At 51.5% G+C, this 23,322-nt stretch overlaps 1 protein-coding gene across 6 annotated transcripts; it reads right to left on the bottom strand.

Annotated features, from left to right (window-relative positions):
• Positions 1-2,163: 2,163 nt before the first annotated feature.
• KDM8 (lysine demethylase 8) lies at positions 2,164-20,121 on the bottom strand. 6 transcript variants are annotated; one of them, XM_001135546.6, is made up of 8 exons: positions 19,956-20,121; positions 13,350-13,878; positions 10,201-10,367; positions 8,947-9,079; positions 7,966-8,010; positions 4,845-4,994; positions 3,447-3,539; positions 2,164-3,366 (listed from the first exon to the last, which is right to left on the bottom strand). In XM_001135546.6, the coding sequence occupies exons 2-8, from the start codon at positions 13,845-13,847 to the stop codon at positions 3,202-3,204; spliced, it is 1,251 nt and encodes a 416-aa protein (XP_001135546.4). In that variant the 5' UTR covers positions 13,848-13,878; positions 19,956-20,121; the 3' UTR covers positions 2,164-3,201. The 6 variants fall into 6 exon arrangements, with proteins under 6 accessions (XP_001135546.4, XP_063653799.1, XP_003315073.4 ...); XM_063797729.1 differs by lacking the exon at positions 19,956-20,121 and adding an exon at positions 19,727-19,781; XM_003315025.6 differs by lacking the exon at positions 19,956-20,121 and adding an exon at positions 19,417-19,667.
• Between the last annotated feature and the right edge of the window lie 3,201 nt (positions 20,122-23,322).

Here is a 23,322-nt window from a genome sequence, read left to right as displayed (position 1 = left end):
AAATCCAGCTGCTTTCTTCATGGTAGCAAAATAGCTGCCATGCCTCTGGGCCTCACGCATCATGCCCGGGATCAGGAGGAAGAGGGTGGCTCTCACTTAGTGGCTCCCACACCCTTGCAAGCATCCTCATGGCCCACAGCTCCCACGTGGACACCTGTGAGGTGGGGATGGGATTATCCAGCTGGCACTGGAAAATTAGACCCACCTCGGAGAGAGGGGTGGGGCTGTCCCTCTCAGGCCACGTGGCTGAGGGAGCAGGGGCCTTTCCCTAAGCAAATCGAAGGTGCGATCGCATCTTCAGTAGCCTTAGGGGCAGCGGGGAGTGAACTTGGACACTGAATTGGTGGCTGGCCTCCCCCGCTGCAGGCAGGACCACCCCACTTTGTTCACCTCCATAAACCCAGGGTGGAGCAGGCATCCAAGGCTCAGTGAACCAATGACCCCTGCTGGTGGGAGGCTCACCCTCCCAGAACCAGGTCTGGGCTCCTCAGCCCTCAAGCCCACCTTCCCATAGTGAGGCAGCCGGGGACCCAGCCCAGCCCTTCGTCAGTGGGCAGAGACACGCCCATTGGTAAGCCCAGTACGTTCAGCCAGTGCCAGCCCCGGCCGGCCTCACCTAAAGAGGGGTTTTTTGGAAACGTATGAGGTGGCTTGCAGAAATGACAGGAAGGCAGGACCAGTCTAGAATGGCAGACCTTGGAATAAGGGTCATGGATGTCAAGACAATTCTGTCACTGCGGGCGCTGCTGCCACAGGGGGTCGGCTCCAGCCTGTCTGAGCTCCTCCCGACACGCCCTCAAGATGCCGGTCCAGGGAGGAGCTGATGTACAGACCTTCCAGGACCGCATCCCTGGGGCAGAGCTCATTCTCCAGAATGCAGTCAGCGTGCCGTTCTGGAAGACGGGAAGATGGACGCCAGAAGGCAAAAAGCCAACCAGCAAATAATGCCTGCAGGAGGGGCCGGGGCAGCTCCGGACTGTCCCAGTTGTCCCGTGGTTCTGGTTGTTCATTCTTTGAGCTCGAGTCAGTCCTGGCTGGGGACTCAGGAAGCCTCTGGGCACTTGGCCACTGGGGACACCAGCCCTCCTGCTGCTTGTCTCTCTTGCCTCCAACCCCTGCATGATAACACCGACATGAACGTCCCACAGCGCACACTAGCACTCACTCAAAACCCTCATGAGGAGTTCCAGATGCTGCGTGTCCTCACCCACAGGGCAGGACATTTCCCCTTTTCCCATTCCTCGTCTGACAAGGGACATTTGCTTGAAGCCTCCTGGCCAGGATACCACACGTTAATGAACGTGGCCTCCCGTGCCCAGCTTTCTGTCACGCTATACTACAGATGGGCCGTGGGGCTTGCCAGCTGGAGCGGCTAGGCACTGGGAGCTGGGGCCACAGTCCACCTGTCCTTCAGCTGGGGATGGGGTTTGAGTTACACAGGCGGGCCAGGAGTCACAGCCCACTGTGGCCGGGCCGCCACCCCTCCTCACTAATGGCGAACCTAGTCATGAGGGCGTCCCTGTTTCATGCCTCGCTACTTTCAGGGGTGTTGACATCTGGTGTAAATTCTTCCTGTGAAAGATTAGGTAATTCACTATTAACCATGGCAGGGAATAAACAATGTCCTTGCAAACAGCTGCCCACAGAGCCAAGTGGACTTAGCTTCCAGATAGCTCTTGTGTTTGTCACTCCCCAGCACGCCCATGGCCCCTCGGCAGCCCACTCCCAGGATGAGTATCACGGCCTCTCCCTGCCAACAGCCAGCTTTCGAGAATGCAGATTCTGCTGTGTCTGCTCAAAGGCTGAGAACCCCAGGACCTACACGATAAAGTCAAATTCCTTGGCCTGGGTAGAGGGCATCAGGAGCTGGAGTTCAGCTGCCCACGGCCACTTTCCCATCCCCCTTCTAGTTACCCCAGGGTAGCTACCTCCTGGACAACCAGAATCTTTCCTGGGGCTGCTTGATTTTTGGCTAAAAGACAAGCAGCTGAGCCAGTGGCAGGATGGCAGCTCAACCCTCAGGGCTCTTTTCCCCAGGCCTATCTTAGAAGGGGGGAAGAAAGAAGCCAAGGCTGGCATGTGGCTCACACCTGTAACCCCAGCACTTTGGGAGGCCAAGGTGGGAGGATTGCTTAAGCCCAGAAGTTCAAGACCAGCCTGGGCAACATAACAAGATCCCATCTCTATTTAGTTTAAAAAACAAAAAACAGAGGGCTGGGGAAAATCTTAATGGCCAAAACATAAAACAAACCTGCGTGCACACAAACGAGACACAATTACAGAAAGCATAGAGCCTGGCTCTCCCCCTGGCCTCAAATCCCCCAGGTTTGAGAGTCATTACTTCTGGGGGATGGTGACTAGAAGGCGGTGGGAGGGAGGCTTCTAGGAGCTGGTGATGGTTCGGTGGTTTCTTCACTTGGGAGCCTGCTCCTGGGTGAGTGCGGGTGAAAAGTCATCCAGCAAGACCTTCGCACTCCTCTGCAGGCAGGTAGGTTATCCTTGAGCCATGGGGATGACAGAAAGCTCCCACTGCTCAGCAGGGGTCCGGGCTCCTGCGCAGGTCTCTACGGACTCTCTCCTGTGACCTGGGCAATGTCCAGCTCTCTCCAGTATTCAGGCTGTGGCGTCCAGCAGGCCGTTATGGGAAGGAAGGGCAAAAGGATCAGAGTAATTGGGATCAGTGACAGCGGCTAAGGTTCATGCAGCAGCAGGGGCTCAGCACCGCCTTCTCGGCCCTCGGCAGTGAGGACTGGCCTTGCCCTCTTTTCCATATGGGCACAGCGAAGTGAGGGATCCTGGCCAAGTCACACAGCAGGTATGCAGTGCGGCCGGGTTTGAATCAAGTAGCCAACCTCAGAGCCCATGTTTCACCCCTGCCCGTGTGACCCACCCGTTTCCCAAAAACATTAGGCTTTCTGATGCCAGAGTCCCCATGCAGGCTGTCTGCCTGCAGTGTCCTTCTGGGCTCTCGCCACCTTCCTCTGCCATGCACCCCTGGCCTGGAGTGTGCTCCTTCCTGGGCAGCCCCCACTCTGTGCCTGTCCAGTGCTGGAGCTCAGCCCCCCAGGGCTGCCACTGGGCAGTGAAGGCTCTTCAGGACACAGGTTCAGTCCTGCTTGTCTCTATAGATTCCAGGACCCAGGAAATTAGTGAACAGATGAATGCTGTCTGCATGTCAGGCCCTTTCAGCTCCTATCCTGGCTACGACCACCAGAAGCTGACCGAGAAGCTCAAATCCAGAGCCCGCACGTAATGCCAGTATTTCACCGGGATGAACAGGATCTCTCCAGGAGACAGGATGCAGGACAGGAATGGGGCCTTGGCAAACTTGGGGAACTTTTCCAGGTCGGGATTCTCCACGTCAACCTGAAGAAAGCAAAGGACGTCATCATCTGCAGGGGCAGTGGGGAGAACCTGCAACGTCACCCCAGACCCCCAGTGCCCACCTGGCTCGTGTTATGGAGAAGGTGCGTGTCATGAGGGTACAGAGCCCCTGACTCCTGCGGGGAATACAGCTGGATGTACTTCCTCCCCATCACCTGGGGAGAGAGACCCTGACAGTCAGCTGGTGGCCTCACTCCACTGCTGCCCCAAGCCCACTCTGGCCTCTGTGCCCTTCCACATGCTGCTCCCTGGGCCCAGCCTGCCCTTCCCCACCACACACATGCTTACGGTTCCACGTGTGTGTTTTTCTTTCTTTTTTATTTTTTAGAGACAGGGTCTCTCTCGGTCATCCAGGCTGGAGTGCAGTGGTGCGATCATGGCTCACTGCAGTCTTGACCTCCTGGCCTCCAGAGATCCTCCTGCCCCAGCCTCCCCAGTAGTTGGGACTACAGGTATGCCCCACCACACCCAGCTGATTTTTGTATTTTTATTTTTGGTAGAGATTAGGTTTTAATATGTTGCCCAGGCTGGTCTTGAACTCCTGGCCTCAAGTGATCCTCCTGACTCGGTCTCCCAAAGTGCTGGGATTATAGGTGTGAACTACCAAACTTGGCCTAAGGTATGTTTTTCTTCCAAATACATTTTGAAAAATAACTTCATTTTTGGAGCCCACAATTATTAGGCGCTTGTCTGTGCCAGGCACTGCTTAAGTGCTTTATGTGTGTTAACTGGCTTAATCCTCTGTGAAGATAAACTGAGGTGGTTTATCTTCACTCTCATTTTGCAGGTGAGGAAACTGAGGCACAGAGAGATTAAATGAGCTGCCCAAGCTCACACAGCTGAGGTGTGGCAGGGCTGCTGTCTGCGCCAGGCAGGCTGGCTCCCGAAGCCCAGCTCTTAGCCCACTCCTGGGCTGCCTCTCTGGACTGGTCTGCTGGGGTAGGAGAATGTTCTCCTTTACTAAACCTCTCTTTGCCTGCGAAAACCAGGGTGGTCTTACAGCAGTAGACAGAGGTGCCTCCCCTTGCAGCAAATCCATCTGCTCCTCTGACTGGGCCTCAGGAAAAAAACCTCCCAGTGACTGAGAAAACTCCTCCCCCAACCTGCCACCTCCTATTTGGAAGCTGGTCTGGATCGCATGGGTAGCAGGCGGGGAGGGGCAGAGGCACCGGGCACCCGCACCAGCACTCGCTCCCTCTCCCGAGGGCTCCCCTGTGAGGGATCTTGGGAGGAGCACATGCAGGAGGAGCCGCTTCTGGAAGCACCGACTGAAGCACCGACTGCAGAGGCCTTCCTGGGCCTGGGGCCGTTTGTGGGTTTGCTTTATATTTTTGTCCTCATCCCCTTCAGTGCTTCTTGTTTCTTTTTAAGAGCCCGGTGTTTAAAGGCAGAGAATGTGGCCGGCCAGGTGTCTGGGCCAGGAGGAGCTAGAAGGCCACTATTCCAGCTGCAGCTCCAACCTGCACTAGGAAGTTTTGCTGGGGATCCTGATGTAGTGGGGAGACGGTTCCCTGGGGACCAAACCAGGCATTGATGGTGATTTCCTCCTCCTCCCCATCGCCCAGGCTGCAGTAGTCGGGGATGCTGATGTCCTGCTTCAACTCCGGGATCTGTGGGCGGCAGAGCAGACATGAGATGTGGGGATCCGGCTGGGGACACCGCAGCCCGGAGGCCAACGAAGAGTCAGAAACACATACCTATATCCATTATGTGTGTGTGTTTGAGACAGGGTCTGGCTCTGTTTCTCAGGCTGGAGTGCAGTGGCGTGATCTCAGCTCACTGCAGCCTCTGCCTCCTGGGCTCAAGTGATCCTCCCACCTCAGCCTCCTTAGTAGCTGGGACTACAAGCATGCACCACACCCGGCTAATTTTTTTTAATTTTTATTTTTGTAGAGACAGGGTTTCGCCATGTTGCATAGGCTGCTCTCAAAATCCTAGACTTAATTGATCCACCCGCCTCGGCCTCCCAAAGTACTGGGATTACAGGCGTGAGCCACCGCACCCAGCCCTTGCCGTCCTAGTTTTAAAAGCCAGGGTAGGCACAGAGGATTTGTTGCCATACCTGGCAGAAACAGGCTGGGCAGAGAAGAGAAACTGCCTGACGAGAAAGGCAGGTGTGGGCCTGGGTCTGTGCTCTGAGCTTTATATGATGCAGTAAGGGTGGGGCGGCTCCCCATGGCCTCTGACAGAGTTATATGCCACACATCAAGCGATCTTGGATGTTCACAGTGGGGCAGGGCCGCAGTGGCCTGGCCTCCTTTATTTATTTATTGTAATTTTTTTTTTTCAAAGACAGTCTTGTTCTGTCACCCAGTCCGGAGTGCAGTGGTACCATCATGGCTCACTGTCGCCTCAACCTGCAGAGCTTAAGCGATCCTCCTGCCTCAGCCTCCCAAATTGCTGGGACCACAGGAGCATGCCACCGTGCCTGGCTAATTTTATTTTTGTAGAGATGGGGTCTTGCTATGTTGTCCAGGCTGGTCCTGCTTGGTCTCCCAAAGTGCTGGGACTATAGGTATGAGCCACTGCACATGGCCCTGGCCTCCTTTACACAAAGCCAGAGTCTCAGAGTGAAAACACACTCACTCTAAGTCCACTTCCTGTCCAGACCCTTAGCAGGCACCTCAGTTACCTCCGGGATTGAACCCACCAGAGCAGGCCAGCAGCCCACACCCCCCAGGCCACCAAGAACCCCAGGGTTCTTCACGGGACCCTGGATGGACCTGGCGGCATTTTTCAAGCTTGAGAGGCATGAAAATAGGGTTGCCAGAGGGACACAGGTCTTTTTAAGAGTCACTGCTCCGCAGCCTGAAGGCACCTGCAGGTGGACACTACCATTCCTTCGGGAGCAGTGACGGTAACTTCAGGCTGCTGGCTCAGAAACCAGTGTGTACCAGGAAAAGCTGGAATGTTCTCCCTGCAGGGAGCTTGGTCCCAGACACTGCTATTCAGACCTTTAAGAACCTGTCTCAAATCAGCTGTGCAGAAACGCAGCCGCGCCTGCTGCTTAGGACTGAAGTACAAGTTCGCAAGCTGAGGTCCCTCTCAGGGCTGTGGGGGGTTCCTCCCAAAGGTAATACCCGACACTGCTGCTTTTGACCAGAACTGGCCCTGTGGAATCTGAGCAGAAACTATGATTGGTCCCTGATGACATCATCAGGATTTCTGAAAGGTGATTGGCTAACCAGATCATGTCATCAGAATCACTGGCCAAGGATCCAGAGACCCGAAGGGAATCAGTGCTCCCGAGATGTGACTGATAACTGAGGCAGGCTTAAACTGATGACCAAAATCTTCTAGAACACGGGGTCCCTGGGAGAAAAGTCAATAAAAGGTTCTGGGACAAGAATTTGGTAGGAGTCCCTGAGCGTCCCGTAGGTAGAGAAGGTTCTAGAACACTGTCCTTGCCACACGGCATGATAACACCTGGGCATGGGCTGCTGGGACTTCCCCAGGGTCCTCTCCACAGCATGGTAGACACTCAGCTCTGGGACCCAAGGTAAACACCCAGGCGGCCCTCCATTACCCGAAACATCTTTCAAGTCCTGGCTCATCTTGAAAGTCACTGTGAACTTGGCCTTCTACTCCTAAATATAACTCCTCCTGTTCTACAAAGTATGAAACAGCTGCTCCAGGACAGGGAGCCAAGGTTAACCATGGCTTCCAGGGTCCCCGGCCCACACTGAGGCCATGCCCCCCGGATGACCGGGGTCAGGGGAAAGGTGGGTCTCGGGATCACACAGTAGGGACCTGATCAATTAGAATCCCCCTTTCCTTCACTTAGCAAGTGACATGGACAGGATGCAGGATGCACAAGTCCTAATAGGGAGGCCTGGGGAAGAGAAACTGCCAGCCTCCTTTAATGTCGGCATGAAGGCTCCTGGCACAGCCCCTACTGGCCCTGGGTCCCCCATTGAGACAGAGAGGCAGTCCTGGCTTCAGCAGTAGATACAGCAGCTGATCAGCATCCCAGGGCCCCACTGCAAAGGCTACAGAGGTGCGGCCCCAGCCCACCCTTGGCTGTAGCCCTGACCCCGACTGACTCGAGTCTTCCACGTTCAGGGCACGCACCTGGCCCTATCCTTGAATCCTGCCAAGGGCTGCCTTCCTGGGCACTCCTGGCAGACACCACACCAGCCAGGTCCCTCCTGGGCGCCCCAGCTCCATCTATTTAGTGTTTTGGGGTCCTGAATCTGGGCATCTTCCCCGATCTTCCCTCCCTCCCCCACACATCCACCCACGTCCAGGGCTCAGTGGTTCACACCGGTCTTGAACTGCTCCACCTGCCAGCATCACCTCTCCTTGCACCACAGCAATAGCCCAGCCAGCCACCCGCTCCGACAGCTGCTCCCTTCATCTCTGAACAGCAGCCCCTACAATCCTCGGGGCACTGGCAACCCCCCAGTGTTTCCTGTCACTTTAGGAAAATGGCTCCTCATCACCCACGTCCTGTCACCTTCCTAGCCTCACCTGCTGCCTCCCTCCTACTCACGCTCACTGCTCCAGCCGCACTGAGCCCAGGAGGGGAGGAGAGGGGAAGGTGAGACGGTGAGGGACAGAGGTGCATGGCCTCAGACTTACCTGGTCAAAGAGCTGGTGCTGAGCAAGGTACCCGACGTCCCTTGGCTAATCCACCGGGGAAAACCAGAGGCAACACAGAAAGCCCAGTTAGTTATGACAGATGCCCTCCTGCTGCTGCTGTCCAGCTGGCCCCAGCTGCAGCCCCCGTCACCCTTCCACTCCATCCTGAGTGGTCCTCTCCAACCCTTAGAGGCCCTGGGGCAGCTTCAAAGAACCTCTCCAGCACCGGGGTACCCAGTTTGTAAAGCACTGATCTCATCCATCTGATTGGCAAACATTTTCATAAAATGGCAACAAACAGTGCAGGCAAAGATGTAAGAAAATGGACACTTGTGTTAATTGCTGGTGAAAGTATAAGTGATCTAACTTTTGGGAAAAATAAATTGTCCTATCCTGTCCTGTCCTAATTTTGACAGGGCCTGGTTCTATTGTCCAAGCTGGAATGCAGTGGCCTGATCTTGGCTCACTGCAACCTCTGCCTCCTGGGCTCAAGCAATTTGCCCCACCTCAGCCTCTTGAGTAGCTGGGATTACAGGCACGTACCACTATACCCAGCTAATTTTTATATTTTTTATAGAGACAGGGTTTCACTATGTTTCCCAGGCTGGTCTTGAACTCCTGGTTTCAAGTGATCCGCCTGCCTCAGCCTCCCAAAGTGCTGGGATTACAGGTGTGAGCCACCATGCCTGGCTGCTATTAAAAATTTAAATACACATACTCTAGACTTAGCTGTCCAACTTTTGGAACAGGCTAAAACCCACTGAATTATACTCCCCTGCCCATTAAAAAGGACCTGACATGAATCCCTCATGTCTGCTGGCCAAGCAGCCTGGCTTCCTCGCTGTGGTCATCCCTCCGACCACAGACTTACAGACTGGCTCCTCCAAAACCTCCCATTACAACACATGGAGGGTTATTTGCCTAAATGTACTATGCTCTCTCCCTTGCAAGTATTAGGGGAAAGGAGTCCCCATGATGTACCTCATTCACGATGTATTTGCTGATGAACTCGTTGACCGTCATGAGGGTCTGGGACCATTCCTCATCTGTGTACCTCGAACCAACTTCCACTGGGACAGTTCGGCAGCCAGCGATCTCTTGGATATACTCCAAACTAGCAGAAAGACACACATTGGCATCGTCACTGCTAATATCTGTTGGGCATAGTACTAAGTGTGCTTTGCATGTGGTCCCCTTTCATCCTTGGAAAACCTCATGTGCAGAGACAAGGACTGTCATCCCCAGCTTCACTGATGAGGAAACCGGCATGGAGAGGTGGGGCTCCCTGCTCAAGGCTGTGTGGCTCATACACAGTGCTGTGCAGCTTTGCAGATAGGGCCGGTAAGTCTGGTTGGCTGGGCTGCTCTAGTTCCCTGCTTGCCAACGGCCTCCTCACTTCTTTCTTTGCTCATTTTGCCACTAAGCTGAGAAACCTTTAAACAAATAGTGGACAGCGTGGCAGGTGGCAGTCTCCTGCACTCTGCCCTCTAGCCTGGGACTGATTCCAGGCCTCATCAGTTACAGGCCAGGGGATCTGATGCAGGTTACTGAACCCGAGTCCTTGATCCCCATTTACAGAATGGGGGTGATGACAACACCTGTCCTAGTGCCAGGTACGTAGTAAAATGCTTAATGAAGCCTTGCTGTGAGGACACCTCCTGCAATAAGAATTCCTCCACATGTCTCAGCGGGTACCATTCCCTCCGCTAAACCACAAAACAGGCTGACTCCATCTACCTTCCTGGAGAGATGCCTCCTTATTTCCAAACTCATGCAGAGCCGCGGCATGACAGCCACGCTCCAGCTGCCTGATCTGATCTCCCCATCATGATTCTGAGAAAGGACTAGAAACAAACACAAGAGACCACAGAATCCCTCAGAGAGAGAGGGGCTGTCTCTTGGGTTATTTCTGCGCTTAGCCTCAGGGCCCTGAGATGGTCTGAAATTGCTAGGATCCTGTAAAATTGCATAACAGACACATCCTAGGACTGCCACTTAGGGACTCATTAAAAAACCGCTTAGGGCGAGCAAGGTAGAAGGTAAGAATCCCATAACCTGCGGCATAAATTCAGAGCACCTTACTTTTCACTCTTAACCCCTTGGCAATCAGTCAAGGGCTGCTAGTGAAGCATCTACAAGGTTGCATTTCCCTGGGGATGGTCGGGAGGAATTCAGGGAGCCCTGGGGAACGCTAAAATGGGAAAAGGGACCTCACCTCCCTCGGCGACCACCCACCTCCACTTCTGCATGCACGGCCAGTGGTCAGCCACGCCTTTCAGGATCACGGGCCTCCCTGGAACCAAAAACTGCTCCCTGAAATGCTGGAGGGATGGACGGTGCAGCCGGGGGACTGTTTTTTCTAACTTCACATCTGGAATCAAACCATGGTCCGCCCTTGCTTTCTGTTTAAAATCAAAACAGAACAAAATAGCAACCACCTCAGGAAGTCGACATTTGAGGTATTCCACCAGGAACCTGTGTCAGGGGTAGGAGAGCTTAGCTGTCAAGAGTACCAGTAACAACAATAGACAACGTTTGTTATTATTACTGCTACTATTACTATTTGCTCTTCATGAGATCAAGGTGGTTTTTTTCTTAACCATTTCATCAAAAATGTTTGTTTCATTATAAACTGCTTTCACAGACATTCCGCAATAAAGGAAAACTTACTATCTCCAACTTCACCATCTTAAGGTCTTCTCATTCCTATTCTTTTCCCATCTTACACACACACACAGACACACACACACACACACACACACACAAAATATCTCTGACCCGCTGGGAGTAACAGCAATGATGAAGCAGCAGCCCTGCCTCTCCCCTCCAATCATTTATCAAAAGCAGTTTCCACGTGGCCACCCGGTCCTTACAGTTTCTTAGGAGTGGCTGCACCATCATTTACTTAACCATCTCCCAACTGGGTGACCTGAGTAAGTTACTTGCTGCTTGAGAACCTCAGTGTCCACAGGTGTGAACCTGCTGGGAAATGGCCAGCCACACTGGCTCATACCTGTAATCCCAGCACTTTGGGAGACCAAGGTGGAAGGACTGCTTGAGCCCAGGAGTTTGAAACGAGCCTGGGCAACATAGAGAAACCTCTGTCTCTAGAAAAAATTTAAAAAGCTCCGTGTGGTGGTACATGCCTGTAGTCCCAGCCACTCGGGAAGCTGAGGTAGGAGAAATCACCTAAGCCTAGGAGGTCGAGGCTGCAGTGAGCTATGTTTTATTTATTTATTTATTTATTTATTTATTTATTTATTTATTGAGACTGAGTCTTGCTCTGTTGCCCAGGCTGGAGTGCAGTGGCACGATCTTGGCTCACTACAACCTCCGCCTCAGGGGTTCAAGCAATTCTCCTGCCTCAGCCTCCAGAGTAGCTGGGATTACAGGCGTGTGCCAGGACACCCAGCAAATTTTTGTATTTTTAGTAGATATGAGGTTTCACCATGTTGGCCAGGCTGGTCTTGAACTCCTGCCCTCAGGTGATCTGCCGGCCTCAGCCTCCCAAAGTGCTGGGATTATAGGCGTGAGCCACCATGCCCGGCTTGCAGAGAGCTATGATTGTGCCACTGCACTCCAGCGTGGGTGACTGGGCAAGACCCTGTCTGTAAAAAAAATGAAACAAAAGAGCAACCCACACCCCATGCCCTTGGCCACGTGGTGCCCTTGGCAACACCGGGTATCATATGAAGCCTTGTTTCCTAACTTAACAGCCAAAGATGAAATGCTGTTTTGCTATTTGCATCTCTCTCTTTTATTTTTTTAACCAGAGGTGAGGCTGAACATTCTCCTGCACATTTGTTTAACAGATCTATTTCCTTCTTGTGAACAGTCTGTTCGGGTTCCTGGATTTCTACCTCCTGGGGCTCAAGATTTTTTCCCTATTGATTTTGTACCATTCCTTACGTAATAGAGATATTCATTGTCTGACATATTTGTGGAAAAATTTTCTTCTCCCTTTATTTGATTTTCTTTTATTTTGGTTACATGCCTGTGTGTTTAGTGTCAATCACTTGCATTTTTCTTATATAAAAATAATTTGTGGCTCACGCCTGTAATCCCAGCACTTAGAAGGCTGAGGTGGGTGGATCACCTGAGGTCCAGACAAGCCTGGCCAACATGGTGAAACCCTGTCTCTATTAAAAATACAAAAATTGCCGGGCGTGGTGGTGGGCGCCTATAATCCCAGCTACTTGGGAGACTGAGGCAGGAGAATCATTTGAACCTGGGAGGCAGAGGTTGCAGGGAGCTAAGATTGCGCCACTGCCCTCCAGCCGGGGCGACAGAGTGAGACTCCATCTCAAAAATAATAATAATAATAATATGCATTGTAGGAAATTCGGAAAACATAGCAAAGCATTTAGAAAAATGTCAGAAGCATCCCATAATTCCACTACCGAGCGTCTAGTACAGTCTTAGTCATTTCTTTCTGTGGGTCGGTACTCTGCCACTCTACAGACAAGGAAACCGAGGCTCAAAGGAGGTTAAGTGACTTGCTTGGGTGTGTTGTAAGTGAGGCCTGTGTGTCGGCACCAGGACCTGAAGCCTTCAGAGTAAACCATGCTCTGTTCCTGGGGGTGCTCTTTGGAACAGGCACATAGACCCAAGGGGTGGGAGAGATTGATCCCAAAACAGACATCAGCTAGTTGTAGTATCTCATCCAAACCCAGGAGCACAGAGACAGGAGCAGCCAGAGGTATCGCCTCGCCTGGGTGAGACTTCAGCAAGCCCACCAAGAAGCTGAAAGAAACGGGCTGCCACTGGCTGCAGCTCTCACCCACATAATCGCTTTAAGCTGTTTCCCTCAGGAACCACAAAGTTTCTCTGCTGCCTCTCTGCTTAAAGGGCACTGCCTTTGCAAAAAAAAAAAAAAAAAAGAGAGAAAATGAATGGAGCTGTTCCATTTCCAAAATCAATGGGGGCTGAGCACGGTGGCTCACACCTGTAATCTCAGTGCTTCGGGAGGCCACGACAGGAGGACTGTTTTAGGCCAGGAGTTCCAGATTAGCCTGAGAAACATGAGACCCTATCTATACAAAAAATAAAAAATAAATAAGAAACTAAAAAAATTAGCTGGGTGTGGTGCCATGCACCCATACATAGTTCCAGCTACTAAGGAGGCTGAGGCAGAAGGATTGCTTGAGTCCAGGAAGTGGAGGCTGCAAGGAGCCGAGATCACACTACTGCACTCCAGCCTGGGCGACAGAACGGGAGCCTGCTTCCAAAAACAAACAGAAATCCAAAATCAATGGCGGTGCTGTTTTCCACCAGAGGGGTTGCAGGCCACGAGGCCTCACCCCAGGGGAGACATGACTCGGAATTTCTAGAACAACAGGGTTGCTGGATGGCTAGTGTGCTTGGGGACAATCTCCCCCACATACCTTTGTGCAGGGTTGCTCTGGGATGGAGCCATGGGCAGGCCTCTTTCCAGGGAGGTGTGTCTGGAGGATGGCAGCGACTTTAAGAAGGATGTCCCCCAGGATGGCTGCCCCCATCAGCAGGCCCATGTCACAGACCCGCAGGGCTGCGGCCACAGTGTTGGCATCCTCAGGTGCCTGGCACAGACACAGGGCTTTCAGGAGGCAGCCGATGGCGTAGACCCGGCGCCAGTCTTTGTCTACGTCCTGCCACGTGCCCGTGTTGAGCTTCTCCCAGGAGTAGTCCAGGATCACCTCGCTGCTCTGCAGACACTCGTCCCTCCTGCCCTCGTAGAAGAGCTCAGTGGCTCGCTGCAACAACGTCACCACGCTCCTCTCCACTTTCTCCCCAAGGTCCAACTTCAGGTCTTCTTTACTGTGCGGCAGGAGCGCCCTGAGGGCCTCCCATAAAGTGCCTTCTCTGGCCAGGGGCTCTGCGGGGCAGTGGGTGTCTCCAGCCATCGGGCCACCACCAGCTGGTTCAGTCCCGTGCCTGGGGAGGTGGAGAGAAACAAGAGTTAGACACCAGGACAGACCTGATCCCCTGTGCATTCCCGCAGCTTCCTGCATCTCATCTGCGAGGATTTTTCAACAGCAGTCTTCTCTGTTGGGCAGAAGCTCTGGAGGGGAGGGCCCTCATCTGTCTGGGGTCACCGCTGTATCTTCAGGGCCTGTCGCAACACCTGGTACTCAGCAAGCACTGGATAAATGTCTGTTCAGGAAGGAACGTGTATTGTCCTCATCTGCAGTGCCTCCCATACCCCTCCGCTGCCTGGCAAACTCCTACCCAACCTTTAAAGCCCATCTTAAATATCCCCATGTGAGGCCTGCCAAGACTCTCCAACAGTGTTCTGTGTTCCTGCAGCCCTTGAGCTTCTCTTACAGTACTTGTCAGGATGTATGAAAACACCTGCTTACATGTGTGTCTATCCAACACTGCACTGCCAGCTCCACCAGGACAAGAACGTAGCTCATTCCCCTATGTTTCCCAGAGCCTAAAAGCAGAGTCTGCCTCATGGCAGTCACTCAGGAGTGCCAGGCTTTGAAAAGTATTCGAGAAGGCCGGCATGGTGGCTCACGCCTGTAATCCCAGCACTTTGGGAGGCCGAGGCAATTGGATCACTTGAGCTCAGGAATTCAAGACCAGCCTGGCCAACATGGCAAGACCCCGTCTCTACAAAAAATACAAAAATTAGTTGGGCACGGCAGTACATGCCTGTGGTCCCAGCTACTCGGGAGATTAAAGGTGGTGGGATCACTTAAGCCTGGGGGCAAAGGTTGCAGTAAGCCGAGATCATGCCACCAGCCTGGGTGACAGAGCAAGATCCTGTCTCAAATTAAAAAAAAAAAACAAAAATGAAGTGACTTGCCCCAAGGCCTATGGTCAATCATTTGTGCAGAAGCAGGGCTTAAATTCTGGCTGATCTCAGCACCCTCTCCTGTGCGCCATGTCAATGCTGCATGCTTGACATAGATTAACACATCCCTTGCAATCCTATGATGGGAGTTTTACAGATGAATAAACTGAGATTTCGAGGTTAAGCAATTTGTGCCAAACTACACAGTAAGTGGCGGTGTCTGCCCAGAACACTCATTGCCTTCAAGGGTGAGCTCTTTGGACTTTGTATCCACACGGCTGAGCTTACAATGAGTTCATTTCCATTCCTGGTTCACAATGAACTTTCTTTCTAGCAAGCTCAGGGTATGGTAGGGCTCAGAGAGCCCCAGCCTGCCAGGGTGGGTTCTATCTCTAGCCTCCTAGAAGGCTTGTGTTGGCCTTATTCACAGCCTTCTTGGAGCGTTTCACAGTCCAATTTCCAGCATGGACTTATCCACTAGGCCAGCACAAGACACCACATGGGCCCATCCCTGGCCTCCCTGGGTGGCCTCCTGGCTCATCCCGTGTGTGGCTTACATGAATCTTATAGAGCAACATGGAGAAGTCTCATCTTGAGCATCCAAAAGACCTCAGGGGCCTCATATCCTGGCTTCTCATAAAGGCCAGTGGAAAGGCCTCCCAGGAGACCATTTATTGCCTTACTATAAAACTGGCTTCCACTGGGGCTCTACGTACCAGCTTTGTAAACCTGTCTCTTGATGGCCTTAGAAAACAGCCTCCCAGAGGGTTTCAAATGGGCTATAAACCTGTTCTCTGCAATGCAGATTACGGGCTTTGTAAATTGGTGTTTCAGGGTGACCTTATAAAATGGCCCCTCACAGGGCGCCTATCAGCCTTACCAAGCCAGCTTCTCAAGGTGGCCTCACGTGTGCGGCTTTGTAGCCAGGTTCCCCCAGTGGCCCCGTGTCTGCTTTGTCACCTGGCCTCCCAGGGTGGCCTCATGTTTGGTCTTCATAGGCAGCCTATCTGCTACTTTGCAAATCGGCCTTGGAGACCTCATGTTGAAGGCCAATGGACACAGCCTTCTGGGAAAGATGGCCTCCTAATACTGTGAGTTGGCTGTACAAAACTATCTGCTCTTGGCCACATGAAATAGCCTTATGATTATTCTTTAATGCAGAGTTCTTCAATGAACGGCCTTATCAAAAGGCCTTCAGAGATACTTACGTTGACAATATATGATGGTTTTCCAGAGACAGAGGCTTCAGGATGGCTGTATAAGTTTGTTTTCAAAATGGCTTTTCAGATTGCCTCTGTATAAGCCACTTGAAATGGCCTCCCCAAAGGCCTCAAGATTATTATACACTATCCCCCAGCAGGGCACCTATAATCCCAGCTACTCGGGAGTCTGAAACAGGAGGACTGCTTGAGTCCAAGAATTCGAGACCAGCCTGGGCAACATGTAAAGACCCTGTCTCTAAAAACAATTAAAAAATTAGTTAGCTGGTCATGGTGGCACACACCTGTAGCCCCAGCTACTCCGGGGGCTGAAGCAGGAAGATTGCTTGAGCTCAGGAGTTTAAGGCTGCAAGTGAACCGTGTTTGTGCCTCTGCACTCCCGTCTGGGTGACAGAGTGAGACCCTGTTTCAAAAAATAAAACTATAGCCTCCTACAAGGCCTTATGTTGGCAGCATGGTGAAGTGGCATTCTGGCCGCATCAGTCTTCTGCCTTGTTGCATAGGCTTCCCCAAATCTCTGATTTGGCCTTTTATGTAGTTGCCATATCAAACAGCCACATCCTGGTATAGGAAGCAGTCTTCCAAAGCAGTTTTGTGAGATGGAGTCTTGCTCTGTCACCCAGTCTGGAGTGCAGTGATGCGATCTCGGCTCACTGCAATCTCCGCCTCCCAGGTTCAAGCGATTCTCCTGCCTCAGCCTCTGAGTAGCTGGGACCACAGGCACGCATGCCATCACGCCCGACTAATTTTTGTATTTTTAGTAGAGACAGGGTTTCGCCATGTTGGCCAGGCTGGTCTCCAACTCCTGACCACAAGTGATCCACCCACCTCAGCCTCCTAAAGTGCCGGGATTACAGGTGTGAGCCACCACGCCCGGCCCTTGTAACTTGTTTTAAAAACTGGCCTTCCTATAGATGGGGGCTTGTCTGAGGACCAGGTGAAGTCAGATTTTGTCTTAGTTTTACAAATCGATCCGTGGTTTCTTCATTGTGCCAGGAAAGAATTGTTTGTTGTGTCCATCTACCCCGCTGGGAGCAGCCTCACATTGGCTCCTGTTAGCCATGCAAAATGGCCTTACAGAAGGAGTCTTGGTCTGGCTGGGGAAACACTCTCTTGCTGGCTGTATGAAACAATCTTCCAGGGTCGCTGGCCTCATGGGCTATGAGAAGCAGCCTTCACACCACCAACCACTTGAGATGGCCCTCCTGGGAAGGTCAAGTGCGAGCCACAGGTCACTGCCTTTCTGAATGGCCTCAGGTCCAGGCTCATCAGCCTTCTGGCATTTCCCATATACTGGTCTGATAAAAAGGCTTCTTGTTGTATAGAGGTTTTCTAGAGGAAAGGACTAGCCAGAGTAGCCTTATGGCCTGGCTTTATTGATTGGCTTCCCAGAACTCCTCACTGAATTGCTGTTTATAAAGTCTTATATTAAGGCCACGTGCATCGCTCACGCCTGTCATCCTAGCACTTTGGGAGGCTGAGGAGGGTGGATGACCTGAGGTCAGGAGCTCGAGACCAGCCTGGCCAACATGGTGAAAACCCATCTCTAATAAAAATACAAAAATTAGCCAGCGTGGTGGTCCACGCCTATAATCCCAGCTACTCGGGAGGCTGAGGTAGGAGAATTGCTTGAACCTGGGAGGCAGAGGTTGGGGTGAGCTGAGATCTAGCCACTGCACTCCAGCCTGGGTGACAGAGCGAGACTCCGTCTCAAAAAAAATAATAAAAATAATTTGAGAGAATCCTAGGATGACAGGGCAGTGGCTTCCAAGAGGGATATATCCCATAACCTACCAGGGACCTACTTTGCCAGTTTGCATAGTGAATTCTGCCTGGATGGTGAATTTATAAAGTCCAGGCCTGAGTCTATTCCGGCTGTTTTATACAGGTTATACTTGGCTCCTTTTTGTTTAGTACGACCAACAAGAAGCCTTTTATAAGATTCATTTTAGTCTTATTTATAAATCCAGGAGAAAAACCACTCAGAGGTTAGCACATAACAGCCTATATTCTGACCTTCTTTGCAAGATCATTTCATACACCAGCAGACAAGACTTTATGTAAGGAGCATTTAGGGGCTGAATCAAGTCCACTCAAAAGCTGTTTTATGCAACCCACACTTGATCTCCCCCTGAAAGCTGTTCCAGGTTATGAGGCCAGTTCACAAAGCCAGGACATAAGCCCACTCAAGCTGTTTCTATACCTGACCGCCCCCCTCCCCACAAAAATAAATAAAGCCTTCTCTGGGCCGGGCGTGGCGGCTCACGCCTGTAATCTGAGCACTTTGGGAAGCCAAGCAGATCACCCTGAGGTCAGGAGTTCAAAACCAGCCTGGGCAACAGGGTGAAACCCCGTCTCTACTAAAAATAGAAAAACTAGCCAGGCACAGTGGCGGGCACCTGTAATCCCAGCTACTCAGGAGGCAGAGGCAGGAGAATTGCTTGAACTTGAGAGGCAGAGGTTGCAGTGAGGCGGGATCGCACCATTGCACTCCAGCCTGAGTGACAGAAAGACTCTGTGTCAAAAAAAATAAAAATAAAAAAACCTTCTGTGATCAACAAGAGGTCTTTGAAGGCCAATACCTGTTGAGCTCTGGGAGACTGACTTGTAAAGTGAAGATACGAGGCCACTCAGGAGTGCACTGGCCCAATCTTGGCTCACTGCAACCTCCACTTCCCAGGTTCAAGCAATTCTCCTGCCTCAGCCGCCCAAGCAGCTGTGATTACAGATGTGCACCACCACACTCAGCTAATTTTTAATTTTTAGTAGAGACGGGGTTGCGCCATGTTGGTCAGGCTGGTCTTGTGAACTCCTGACCTGAAGTGATCGGCCTGTCTCGGCCTCCCAAAGGGCTGGGATTACAGGTGTGAGGCACCGCGCCCAGCCTGAAATTATTTTTAAACATCAACTCCTCTAAAGCACCTCCCTGAGTATTCTTTAAGGTGGCTGGGTGGAATGGCCTCTCCGAGAGCCTCACTGTGATTTGCAGAGGGTCTCAGGGTGGGCACTCTGCAAGCACCATGCTGGTCATGAGAAAGCCTCCCAAAAGGGGCTTCCAGGACAGATCAGCCTACACCTAGCTTTCTGGGAACAGGCGGTCCAGTTCTCTAATCTCCTCAATGTTATTATGGCAGTATTCCACAAAAATTGTGCAAAAACAAGAGCTTCGTAAAACTTCCCAGGAAAGTTTGGAACATTTTCCAGAAAGCTTTAATTCATGGCACAGGGATCCCTTTGGCTCTCTAAGGGGCACACAGTCTTGTGTTTGGGTCGTCCGTGTGGCCCCAACGCCTGCGCACCTCCTGTCCCCGGGCTTGCTCCCGAGTCCTCCTGAGCACGGCGATTCCTACCGTTGCCGGGAAACGCACCGATGCCCATCGTTAAGTCTTACCGAGCTACAAGCACCTTTCCTTAGGGCAGTCACACACCCAGGCCCCAGAGGGTCCCCCGTACCCCGCACTGGCCTTGAGCCCCGAGGCCTCAGACCCCCTTCCCTCCTCAGCGCCTTCCCCGGGGCTGCATTTCTCGCGGCTCATATTTGGGACCTGACGGCGGAATCGTTTCCAGCCGGCCTTGCGGCCCAGGGGCAGCGGCTGGTTGCCTAAAAGCAGCGGACACACATATAGCAGAGTATAAAACCCGCGCAGGCGCACTAGGGCTACACCAACGCGACGCCAAGAACCGCTAAAGCGCACAGCAGCCCGCCGTAAGGGCCTGCCCTCACGCATGCGCAAAACCACTGCCATGAGACGAGCATACGCACGCGCGGAACCTTTCCCTTTATCCTCCGGCAGGGCAGGCCGGCGACGAGCTAAATTGCATTCTCAGAGCGCATGCGGCAACTCGAGCCACCCTCGGGGTTTTCCAAGGCGCACGCCCGAGGGCGGGCTTGGCTGCTTCACATGACGCCTGCGCGGTCTATGCCTCTGAACCCGGCCTCTCCACTTCTGAGGAACTGGAGCTGACTCCGCTCTCGAGTTGCACAGACTAACCTCTCTTCAGCTGGGACGGTGTCGAGTCGCCTTTGGGCTGGCGAGGACTCGTTGCGTTTGGTCCGACCACTCGGCTGTCTCCCCTGAGGAGCCAGAGGCTAGCATAGGAGTATCGATCGCTCACCGCTCGTCTGATCACGACGCAGTGCCTGGAGGAGCGCCGAGTGATCGATGCCGTGGCCCCGCCCCACTCCTGTTTAAAAGGCCGGGGGATGGAGAAGACAGAAAGGCTTGGCTGTATCCTCTGGGTCCTTCCTTCCACGCTAGTGACACCGCTTTTTCCTCTGCACAGATAACAACTTCGTACAAGGCTGTTTGCATCCACCATTTAATCTCTGCTGCTAGGATTATTAGTTCTCCCTATTTTACAGAGAGCGAAACTGAGGCTTAGTGATTAAAGTAGCCACATACTTGTACTTTTGGAAAGTCAGATCCACAATTACCCACGAGCAAGTGCTGCATCCACAGTCTGTTCGAGTGAGAAGGCAAGTGGCCAGGGGACACACTCCTGCCACCTTTGCTTTGATGCCGAGTGGTGCGTGGTCACTGGGACTTTTGTGTTTTGAGCACACTCTCCTGTGGACTCCAAGTATGCAGGCCTTTTGCAGCATTGCACAGAGGCATGGAAAGTTATGTTCGTACTGAGCTTGGGGTCTGAGTAGGAAACAGGCTTGCTCAGGATCAGTTCATAGATTAGTGGATTCTAGGTACGGTGCTAAAATACTTTAAAAATATGAAGATCGTAGCTATTGTAATGATCATGCTCATCCCCATTTTAGGGAGTGTATTAGTCCGCTTTCATGCTGCTGATAAAGACATACCCGAGACTGGGCAATTTACAAACAAAAAGGTTTAATGGATCCACAGTTCCACATGGCTGGGGAGGCCTCAAAATCACGGTGGAAGGTGAAAGGCACGTTTTACATGGTGGAAGACGAGAGAATGAGAACCAAGTGAAAAGGGAAGCCGCTTATAAAACCATCAGATCTCATGAGTCTTATTCACTACCAGGAGAACAGTATGAGGGGAACCTCCCCTATCATTCAGTTATCTCCTACTGGGCCCTTCCGCAACACGGAATTATGGGAGCTACAATTCAAGATGAGATTTGGGTGGGGACACAGCCAAACCATATCAGGGAGGGAGCAAGTAAAGCACAGAAAGATCTCCTAACCCACCAGGCTCATTGGGATGCTGGTGTTTGAACTCAGCAGCTACAGGTTTAGAATCCTCATGGTTATGTGCTACACTAAGTTTCCACCCTTGAGTAGTGACAATGTTGAATTTTCCCTGAGTCTTGTGTCCCCGGAAAAAAGTAGAAAGGAATTGCTCTCACCCTTTTGTGTTGTGGAAAAAAGTTTACTGCAAAGAATCACCCCCCACCCCCCCAAGAGAATTTAGATAAGACTCCAAGACACCACCCCCATTGTTTACCTGTGAGAGCAGGTAAACAGGACACAGACCCTCCAATTCTCATTCATTGTCTTATAAGTGATTACCTGAACTTCTTGTCCCACTAATCAATCCTTATAAAACGCTGGTCAACCACTTTGGTTAAGATTCTTTCCTTCCTCCAGGCCCCTGAACTTTGGCTCACCCTGGGCCTGGGCCAGCAGACAGCCCCTCCTCAGAATAGGCTGGCCTCAGGTTGATATATTCTCTGATCTACTAACCCATCATGTCACCCTTTCACCCCACTTCCAGGTTCTTTCTAGCCTTGTTTTCTTCTTCCTATAAAAGAAAAGCTCTTTTTGGCCTAACCCTTGCGGCCACAGTGTACTACTCTCTTTTGCAAGTCTCCCTTCCCCTGTTATAATAGTCCCTCCTGGCTGGGCACGGTGGCTCACACCTGTAATCCCAGCACTTTGGGAGGCCGAGGCAGGCGGATCACGAGGTCAGGAGATTGAGACCATCCTGGCTAACACAGTGAAACCCCGTCTCTACTAAAAATACAAAAAATTACCCGGGTGTGGTCACGGGCACCTGTAGTCCCAGCTACTCGGGAGGCTGAGGCAGGAGAATGGTGTGAACCTGGGAGGCGGAGCTTGCAGTGGGCCTAGATCGTGACACCGCACTCCAGCCTGGATGACAGAGCGAGACTCCGTCTCAAAAAAAAAAAGAAAAAAAAGTCCCTCCTGCACCTTGCAATAATCCTTTCAAATAAAGCCACTCTTTTTTGTTTCCTTCAAATAGGATTTTTCTTTTTTATTTTTTTAAAATTATACTTTAAGTTTTGGTTTACATGTGCACAGCGTGCAGGTTTGTTACATACGTATACATGTGCCATGTTGGTTTGCTACACCCGTCAACTTGTCATTTACCTTAGGTATTTCTCCTAATGCCATCCCTCCCCCAGGACCCCACCCCCTGCCAGGCCCTGGTGTGTGATGTTCCCCTCCCTGTGTCTACGTGTTCTCATTGTTCAACTCTCACTTATCATTGAGGACATGTGGTGTTTGGTTTTCTCTTCTTGTGTTACTTTGCTGAGAATGATGGTTTCCATTTTCATCCATGTCCTTGCAAAGGACATGAACTCATCCTTTTTATGGCTGCATAGTATTCCATGGTGCATATGTGCCACATTTTCTTTATCCAGTCTATCATTGATGGGCATTTGGGTTGGTTCCAATTCTTTGCTATTGTGAACAGTGCTGCAAAAAACATACGTGTCCATGTGACTTTATAGTAGAATGTACAAAAATCACAAGCATTCCTATACACCAATACCAGACAAACCGAGAGTCAAATCATGAGTGAACTCCCATTCAATAAAATACCTAGGAATCCAACTTACAAGGGATGTGAAGGACCTCTTCAAGGAGAACTACAAACCACTGCTCAAGGAAATAAAAGAGGACACAAACAAATGCAAGAACATTCCATGCTCATGGATAGGAAGAATCAATATCATGAAAATGGCCATCCTGCCCAAAGTAATTTATAGATTCAATGCTATCCCCATCAAGCTACCACTGACTTTCTTCACAGAATTGGAAAAAACTACTTTAAACTTCATGTGGAACCAAAAAAGAGCCTGCATAGCCAAGACAATCCTAAGCAAAAAGAACAAAGCTGGAGGCGTCATGCTACCTGACTTCAAACTGTACTACAAGGCTATAGTAACCAAACAGCATGGTACTGGTACCAAAACAGATATATAGACCAATGGAACAGAACAGAGGCCTCAGAAATAACACCACACATCTACAACTATCTGATCTTTGACACACCTGACAAAAACAAGAAATGGGGAAAGAATTCCCTATTTAATAAATGGTGCTGCGAAAACTGGCTAGCCCTATGTAGAAAGCTGAAACTGGATCCCTTCCTTACACCTTATACAAAAATTAATTCAAGATGGATTAAA

The sequence above is a fragment of the Pan troglodytes genome, chromosome 18 (genome assembly GCF_028858775.2).
Source record: "Pan troglodytes isolate AG18354 chromosome 18, NHGRI_mPanTro3-v2.0_pri, whole genome shotgun sequence".
NCBI lineage: Eukaryota > Metazoa > Chordata > Mammalia > Primates > Hominidae > Pan > Pan troglodytes.
This window is presented reverse-complemented; position numbering and strand designations above follow the sequence as displayed.